At 35.3% G+C, this 9,947-nt stretch overlaps 1 protein-coding gene across 1 annotated transcript in view; it reads right to left on the bottom strand.

Moving 5' to 3' along the window:
- The window catches only part of Tbc1d8b (TBC1 domain family member 8B), a 113,307-nt gene that overhangs the window by 71,196 nt on the left and 32,164 nt on the right, over positions 1 to 9,947 (bottom strand). Inside the window, exons 4-7 of the mRNA XM_055618378.1 lie at positions 9,567 to 9,792; positions 8,147 to 8,387; positions 4,057 to 4,264; positions 3,051 to 3,215 (exon numbers count right to left, since the gene is read on the bottom strand). Of these exons, the coding sequence (XP_055474353.1) occupies positions 3,051 to 3,215; positions 4,057 to 4,264; positions 8,147 to 8,387; positions 9,567 to 9,792 (840 nt within the window). The remainder of the gene's footprint in view (positions 1 to 3,050; positions 3,216 to 4,056; positions 4,265 to 8,146; positions 8,388 to 9,566; positions 9,793 to 9,947) is intronic.

Here is a 9,947-nt window from a genome sequence, read left to right as displayed (position 1 = left end):
AATCTGTAGGCAGTCGCTTTGTTTTGATGACGGTGTCCTTTGCTTTAAGTCACCAGGTTTGTTAAAATTACCCAATGCACTTTTTCTCATTGTTTAGGTAAGTTTATTATAGCTATGAAAGAATGAAACAACCACCTCTGTTATTTAAAAATCAAATGCACTGGCTTTTTTTTTTTTAAGTGTTGGGTATTTAATACTGGATATTACCCATGGTAACAGCTGGTCTACCACTGAACTATGTCCTTAGTCCCTATCTTTTGTTTTAAAAAAACTTTCTCTTCTCTTAATTTTTATGATGTACCATAGATATAGCTAGATATATATAGACAATACTAAAATGGTTCAGAATTCTTCACCATTGCCAAGATGAAAATCTTCAGTTATGGGTAGATGAGATGGCTCAGCAGGTTAAAGGTGCCTGTTACAAGGCTGATGACCTGAGTTCAATCACCAGGACTCAAATAGTGGAAGCAAAGAATGGACATCCACATAAAAATTATGACATGCACCTATGCATGAGCACATGCGCAATGCACATGAACACACACAAATCAGTGAAAATGAAACATGAAAATTCAAAAACATATTTCTATGCAAATTGCTATCCTGATTAGTAAGTATTCTGAACATATCTCTATTAAAGCCTCTAAAATGAGTAAGAAAAAGTAGAAATCCTTAGCATTCTGATGGATTTGGAGAAATGGTCAACATTTTGAAATAAAAATCTTTTCTTGACAATGGAGGACACTCAGTTACCAAAGGCACATGAGACTCCCAAGAAAAATTTGTAGTTCCTTCCACTTTAGAAAGACAGATATATTAAGGGAAAGGGAAAGATACTCAGAATACTAGATCTAGCATAGTTTAAATCTGAAATGAAGAAGACAGGACAAATTTGATATAATTGGGAATGTAGGAGTATTAAGAGAGTAATTATCAAGACTGATGAAATTTTATTTGTGCTCTAGCATTAAGCTAAGAAATATCCTGGATAAAAGATCATTCTGAGTGAAGTATCCCAGAAGGAGAAAGACAAACTTGGTATATACTCGCTTATATAGACCTACAAGACATGATAAACATAATGAAATCTACACACCTAAAGAAGATAATCAAGAAAGTGGACACAGGCGAAGGTGATTAATCCTCATTTAGAAAGACAAATGGGATGTGCATTGAACTTATGACAGGAGTCTACCACAAAAGGCATCTGAAAGACTCTACCTAGCAGTGTTTCAAAGCAGACACTAAGACTCATAACCAAACCCTCGGCAGAGTGCAGGGAATCATATGAAAGAAGGGAAGTTAGTATGATATGGAAAGGATAGGAGCTCTACAAGGACCAAATATATCTGGGCACAGGGTCTTTTCTGAGACTGACACTCAACCAAGGACCATCTATGGATATAACCTAGAACTTCTGCTCGGATGTGGCCCATGGTAGCTCAGTAACCAAGTAGTTTTCCAAAGTAAGGGGAACACATACTTTGGGAAAGACAAATTCTCCATAGCCTACATAAAGCTTTGGCATCTGGAACAGAGAGGACACACATACGATACTGTAGTTTTTTGAAGAAAAGGCTGCATTATAATTGAATTATCATATCATTTTCAGTCCTCACAAAGTGGTCGAAAGCCAATCTTGATTATTTACCTTTGAATCTTTAATTAAGATAGAAATGGTTACGCTTTGTACATTTTATAAATATGTAAAAGCACACAGCTCTTGGATTCAGAATTGAAAATTTGTTTGAATTCAGTCTGTCTACATTTTCTTTTTTTTTTTAATTTTATTTTTCTTTTTAGTTACATTTTGTTAACTCTGTGTCCCGCTGTATCCCGCTCCCTCTTTCCCTCCCCAACCCCACACTCCCTCCCTGGTCTCCTCCCTGCCCCTTTCCAAGTCCACTGATAGGGGAGGACATCCTCCCCTTTCATTTGACCCTGTTTTATCAGGTATCTTCAGGGGTGGCTGCAAAGTCCTCCTCTGTGGCCTAACAGACTGCTCCTCCCTTGGGGGGGGGGGTGTCAAACAGCCTGCCCTTGAGATCCTGTTAGAAATAGTCAGTCTGTCTACATTTTCTTGAGAGACATATTAAAAATAACTGTTGGGCTCCTAACAACTCTTTGTTCAGAGTATTTATTATCTCTATTATTTTTATAATTTAAAACTTAGAGCAAAATAATCCTGTGTATTTAAAATTATATTTATTATTGTGCGTGTGTGTGTGTATACATGTATGTGTGTATAGAAATCATAGGACAACTGTGGACTTAGGTTTTAGGAATCAAATTTAGGTTGCCATGTTTGTATGGCAAGTATGGCAAGTGCCTTTACTGCTAAGTCATCTCATTGTCCCCCTCCCCTAATATTTTGTTAGTAAACACCTATGCCACTCTTTTGTTTGGGACCAAATTATGTTAATAAAGCTGAACAATTAGGTATTAAAAATTGTAATCTGATTTACATTGCTACCTCTGTACTAATAAGAGGAAATGTTTTTATTTTTCTTTCATTTTATCTGATGAATATGGGTGTTTTTCCCGTACATTATATATGTGCACCATGTGCACTTAATAACCTCAGAGGTCAGAAGAGGGTGGCAGATCCCCTGGAACTGGAGTTATCCATGGTTGTGAACTACCCAATATAGGTGCTGGGAAATGAATCAAGGGCAGCCAGTACTCTTAACCACTGAGCCATCTCTCTAGCCCCAATTAAAGAGAACACTTAAGGTCTTGTTAATTTCTCAAATACAGATTGAGTTAAAAGGCAAGTTATATGAACATACAAGGTATGCTTATTGAAAAACAGCAAAGACAGCAGAAAGATCAGATTATAGTATTTCTTAAAGAATTAGCTCCTAAGCACTTTAAACTCGTTGAGTTTTACTTCTGAGATAGTATAGAGAATATAATTTTTTTAGATTTAGACTTATAACAGGAAATATAGGTATGAATAAGAAAATTATTATGGATTCCTTTTGAAAGAACAGACTATTCTAAACACAAAGCTTTCTTCAAAATTATGTGACTGCTATAGAGATTACCTCTGTACTAACAACGTCCTGAGTTGAAGCTGCCCGGCATTTGAGCCTGAGTTTTGACACCAGTTGCTCAAAGTCTTTAACCTCATTGAAACGAAAAGCTGTTTTTCCTTTGATGCTAATCATGACAGATCTGTTGGAGTCATCAGTTTTATCTACAGCTAAGACCTGGAGAATAAAAAGATAATTAAGTGAATCACATTTTCTCTTAGTGCTGACACATTCAGATATGTGTTTGGCTGACTCTGTTATGGCTGAAAGTTTTGCTCTGTGGTGTGACTTAATAAGAGAGGGATTTGCAAATGGGAATTATTTAATGATTGTACAAAACTCCTCGATTCAAGTTACTTTACCTTTCAAGGAAAAAGCTGAATTAACATGGCCTTTAAAATTATCAATATAAACAAAACATTCAGTGATGAATACTACATTTTGACTGAGATGAAAGTTACCAATTCCATTCTTTTTGATCAAATACATCAAATATTATAGTCTAAAATTTGGTAACCATATCTTAGGGATCAGAATGATCAAATTTATTTTGTGTTACCCTAAACCATTGGTTCTCAATATGTGGGTCCTAGCCCCTTTAGTGGAGCAAACAACTCTATCGCAGGGGTTGCATATCGGATATACTGTTTATCATATATTTATGTGACAATTCATAACAGCAGCAAAATTAGTTATGAAATAGCGACAAAATAATTTTATGATTCAGGGTCACCACAACATGAGAAACAGTATTAAAGGGTCACAGCATTAGGAAGGTTCAGAACCACTGCCCTAAAACTTTACCTGCTTCTTAAAATTTTCCACTTTCACTTTTTGCAAAGCTTTACCAAAAGGAATTTAAAAATATGTCACAAGCTAGTATTTTTATCTTGAAGAGTAATTTTGTACCTAAATGATTAAATTGCTAAAAGTATACATGTATTGAGCCTTTCACTAATTCACAGAATTACAGGATGTTCTATAAATTAAAAACTTATATGTACCAAATTTATATTACCTCTCGTAATGGGATGATTACACTACATAGATTACCATCCTGGCTAGCAAAGCAGATGTAATTTTCTGAAATGCACATTTTTCCGTGAGTACTGAAGTGGCTGAATGGTACCCATAAGAAACATTCATGTACTTCTTTCAAAGTCTCTTCTTTGGGTAGCCTAAAAAAAGCTTTGAATTGCTCGCTGTGGGCTCGATATTCCAACCCTCTGTAGAAAAGAAAAAGACAGGAGAGAGGGGCTCAAATGATGAATTCTAAAGTATGTACATACCTATATTGATTAACCTATATAAACTATAAAGCATAAAAATTAAACATGAAGTGGTAGGTTCTTCAATGAATTCTTAAAGGGAAAAATAACATGAATTCTCAGTAACTTCATTTATTGATTTTCCCAATCTCATTTTATTCACAGACTAAGATACACAAAATTTAGAGATAATATAGGTCTCAAAATGATGTGTTTGGGTGATTTTATGATAAATTAATAATATGTTCCTATGGCTAAAACAACCTTGGGATGCAGTAATTCACATATTTGGTTATTAGAAAATTGAGCAATTATACAAATAAAATTAAATAATGAAAATTGGGGCATTGAAGTTTAAAGAAGAAGAGCATATTATAAAACAGAGTATCAAGATTCAGTTAGGCAAACATGATTGTTTAAAAACATCCAAAATCAGAGCAGGAAAAAACAACAGTGCTTGCACCATTCTGGGCATAGGACAGGAGCTGATAAACAGAGATGAATCTTGTTAACTGAAAAATATATCAATACAAAGCTGTTGCTCTAAATAGCATGATTTTTCTAGGGGCATTAAAAACCTTGTGCTAAGCAGCAATGCCATCTGGGGTAGTAAGAAAATTATGCAAGTTCTAACTCAGAGCCAACAAAATTGAAACTAAATCCACCCTTCCTGTATCTACTGTTTGAAAATGTAGTACTTCTTTGTGTCTGACAAAATAATATATTTATATCCAGAAAACCTTGTAAATTTTTACTCTACTTACATTGTAATTTGCTGGGATATTCCATTATTATATAAATGGATGATTAATCACAGTCCATTTTTCTGGATAGAAAAAATTCTGTGACATTATTATAAAAGAAAAATAAGTATGTTGTGTTAAGCCCTTTTTTTTGCAAGCTTTTTTAAATTTCTGGAATAAAACATATGAACGGATATACACTAGATGCTTGCAATTGTGCTTCCAGATTGTTTACATTATATAGCACGTGTTGGTAAAGCAAACAGAAGCAATAAAAATGCTCCACTTAAAAAATGTGATCTCAAACTGTAATTAATAAAAAAATAAACAAAAAAAATGTGCTCTGAAGACTTTCTTAGTAATTTATTCTTAACTTGCTAGAAAAAGCAGTCTAGACATATGTGGCACTTAATATGCTCAGTTATATAAAGATAAAATTTACTATACCTCATTTAAATAAAGACAGTAATATATACACTCATTGATACATGATCTCTTAGGTCATATTTTAAGAAAAATGAATTTACTGTTAATTTTTAAAATTTTGGATTTTTTTCCTTTATTTTATTTACTTTTCTGTATATGAGTGTTTTGTTCGCATGTGGTCGGTGCACCCTGTGCACACATTAACTAAAGAGGCCAGAAGAGGGTACTGGAACCACTGTGACTCATGTTACAGATGGCTGTGAGCCACCAAGTGATGCTGGGAATTGAACCGGGGTCTTCTGTAAAAACAGCCAGTGCTCTGAACCATTGAGCCATCTCTCAATGCCCCGAGTTTTATTTTTAATTAAAATATTATATCAACACTCCCTCCAACCTCAACCCTTTCCATCCCCATCACCCTCTCTCGAATTCACCTCTTTTTCGTTAATTATTATGTATTTGTTTGTAGTGATGTATGGATAAATACATAAATACAACTTGCTGAGTCTGATTAGTATTACTTCTATGCATACAGTTTTAGGGTTGGACACTTGCTACTAGTAACGTATTATGGGCTCTTCCCTGAGGAAGACTAATTCTCTTTCTCAGCAGTCATTACGTACTTGTAATTCTTCACCTAGGAGTGGGTTTCTGTAAGGGAAAATAAAATTAGCTTTAAAAGAACATTTCAGGACCAGACGAAAGGGGAAGAGGTCCTCCCCAATCCGTGGACTTGGAAAGGGGCAGGGAGGAGATGAGGGAGGGACGGTGGGATTGGGAGGGAATAAGGGAGCAGGATACAGCTGGGATACAGAGTTAATAAAATGTAACTAATAATAATAATAAAAAATAAAATAATAATAAAAAAATAAAAAAGAACATTTCAAGTGGTCAATCAAGGAAAAATTACAATAGCAAATGCTTAGCAATAATGTAATAAGAAGTGAAATTTTAAGTTCTTTTTATTTATGTGAATGTGGGTATACTCATGTCAGTTTAGGTGGACCATTTGTGTGCAGATATTTGAAGAGGTCAGGGCATGTAGATCCCTTGGAACTAGAGTTACAAGTGGCTATGAATCACCTGATATGGATGCTAGGAACTGAACACAGATCTTCTGTAAGAGCAGTAAATGCTCTCAATCACCAAGTCATCTCTCCAGCATTAAATAATTTTCCAAATTGATATATTTATTTATTTTTATTGTATGAATGTTTTGCCTGCATGTATGACTGCTCACCAAGTGTGTACCTGGTTACTGTGGTTGTCAGAGAAAGAATCAAATTCCTTGGAATAGGAGTATTTGTGGCTGCTAGCCACTGTAGAGATGCTGGAAATCAAACCCAAGTCCTCTGAAAGGGCAGCTAGTGCTCTTAACTTCTGAACCATCTCTGAGCCTTAAATCTGAATAAAATAGTTCATTTACAAATCATGTACAGACCTAACTTTAGTAATACAGTGTAAAAAAATTGTCTCATTAATCTAATTTCTAGAAAAGCAGATGTACAAAGTAATCTTAATGCATTTTAGGAATAATTTAGGAGCCATGTGAGAAATGACTACCCAATTAGGGCTCAGCATCACTTATCCTAGTCTATCCACAGGACTCTGAATTAGGTTTCTCTTAAATTTTCCCAGTCTATATCCTCATCTTCCTTACCAAAAGCAGCTTTCACTAGCTATTTCTGGATCCTTTCCTTTCTTCCTCTTTTTGGCAAGTTCCTTTCAGCCAACTGTTTAAGTGTTGAGCAGAATGTAAGGCTCTGTTCAGTTTCAGCAAACTGAATTTAATTGTAAACAATGATCAGTCTGATTTTTTTTTCCTTCTAGAAGACAAGGTCTCCTTGTGTAGTCCAGGCTGGACTAGAACTAATTAAGGATCCTCCTGCCTCAGCCTTCTAAGTGCTGGAATTATATATACATGTCCCCATTCCAACCTGGTCAGATACTTCTGATGTAGGTACTAATCTTTTCTTAATTAGTGACTGACAAGAGAGGGCCCAGCCCATTATAGGTGGTACCATATTTGGGCAGATGGTCCTGGGTACTATAAGAAAGCAGGCTGAGTAAGCCACAGGGAACCAGCCAGTAAGCAGCACTCCTCTATGGCTTCTGCATCACCTCCTGCTTTCAGGTTCCTGCCGTGTTTGACTTCCTGCCTGACTTCCTTCAGTGATGACCATGGTGTTTCATTTCAGCAACAGAAATCCTAACTAAAACATACTCTTATATACATATTATTTAAGTTAAAAAATAATTTCCAAACCTAATTTCTGTTATCTCTCAGAAGTAAATTTCATGGAGGAGCAAGAGTTCTGAAACATATTCAAATAAACTTAGAAATATATACATCAATTATCAATCCCAGAGAAAAACTGTCATATAACACAGGATAGCTAACTCTTAATGTTAATCAATGTTATACCATTCTTATAGCCAAGTAATACTTTAAAAGATAAATACTGGGGCCAGTGAAATGGCTCGGAGGGTAGAGGTGCTTGCTTCCAAGCCTCAGGACCCTAGTTTAATTCCCAGAATCCACATGGTTGGAAAACAAGAACTGACAGTTGCAAGCTATCCTCTGACCTCTGTACCCGTGCCTTGGCATGCATGACTCCCCATACTCCCAAAAGATAAGTGAAAATAGAAGTAAATATTAATATTTAAATACCTTTTAGTAATTTGTAGAGGATCGTCAAGTACTGGGTCATTATCAAATGTTTCCTTATCAAAAAGCCTCTTTATAGCATAGTTTGCCAGTTGTTCCATAAGCAGGTATGTTTCATTAATGTGCAAAAACATTGAAAAATAGTGATTCTCTCCTTGGGAACATACATGAATACTCTCTGTTAGTATAACAGTTGAAGTCTTTTCAAGTTTTGAGATTGCATCCCAGGAGATAATGAGTTTAACTGCAAATAAGAGTTGTAAGTAACTGCAATTAAATTCTCAATATTGATTTATGTTCATAATTCAGTTTTTTTTTTATCATGACCACTGACAAAATGCTACAGTACTTTAAAGGTCAAAGAATGGTCAAATATATATATATATATATATACACACACACACATATACATATAAAATAGTCAGTGATTCTAAAAACATATATGTTCTTGGGTTTTTTTGTTTTGTTTTCAATGGTTCTGGGATTGAACCCAAGGCTTGATACATGCCAGACATGGGCACTACTACTGAGTTATCTATCCAATACTTGGAACATATATCATTTTAAAGAAATTTGAAAAGGTTTCAATATTTTTAAATCCATTTCTTCCTTCCTCCCTCCCTTTCTCCCTCCCTTCCTCCTTCCTTCCTTTCTTCCTTCCTTCCCTTCTTTCTTTTTTTTTAAGACAGGGTTTCTCTGTGTAGCCTTGGCTGTCCTGGACTCACTTTGTAGACCAGGCTAGCTTCAAACTCACAGAGATCCTCCTGCCTCTGCCTCCCTGAGTGTTGGGATTAAAAGCATGTGCTACTGTGCCTGGATCTGTTTCTTTATATATAATTCTCTAACCATATAACCATTGATTTAAAAGCTATACATATGCTGTAAGTAGTACAATTTGATTCTTTGTGGCTACAAAATGAGATGAAGTACAATGGTTAATAGTTTTATGCTGTATGTTTAAAGCAGGAATTAAAACACCCATTAAATCCCGCATAGTGGAGCATGCCTGCAATCCTAGCACTCGGGCAGGTAGAGGCAGACAGATCCCTGTAAGTTCAAGGCCAGCCTGGTCTACAAAGTGAGTCCAGGACAGCCAAGGCTACACAGAGAAGCCCTGTCTTGAAAAAAAAAATCAACAACAACAACAACCACAAAGAAAACAAACTACAAATTCAAGTAAGTGGGTAGCTTCTAACAAAGTAACAGTACTTATATAACAGATGCTTAGCATTTAAAAAATTGTTCCCTGTGTTGCATAAAGAGCCTTAAAAGGATTCTTTCTGTGGTTGAAACCTCTTTGAAGTGTGTATAATTTAATTACTTTTAATATCAATCCCATTACTGTATATACAACCTAATGCCAGTGAGTTGAAAGGACAGAAGGAAAATTGAAAGCCATGATAAGCAATAAACAAACACTTACTTTCTGATCCTAGCAAGAAAGAATAGAAGCTCAGAAAGTTGGTACTTAGATAGAGCCAACCCTGACAAGGAACCCGTCCTTTCCAATAACTGCAGGAATAATATGTTACTAGTTTTTCCTGCTCTGGTAAACCAAAAGATTTTTCAAATTTCAAAAGGGCTTCTCGAAATTTCTCAGGATCATCTTCTTTAGCAAAAGAATGTTTTCCCTCTTCAGCAATTAGTCCCTAGAAGAGATAAAATATCTTCTGAAAAATTATTACCTATCAACAAAAATATTTTTCATATTTAAATTTTAGTTGATCCAACAGACCTATATGGATGCATGGGTTGTGGTGTGTGTGTGTGTGTGTGTGTGTGTGTGTGTGTGTGTGTGTGTGTG

This window comes from Psammomys obesus, unplaced genomic scaffold (genome assembly GCF_907164565.1).
Source record: "Psammomys obesus unplaced genomic scaffold, mPsaObe1.curated_primary_1811, whole genome shotgun sequence".
Classification (NCBI taxonomy): domain Eukaryota; kingdom Metazoa; phylum Chordata; class Mammalia; order Rodentia; family Muridae; genus Psammomys; species Psammomys obesus.
This window is presented reverse-complemented; position numbering and strand designations above follow the sequence as displayed.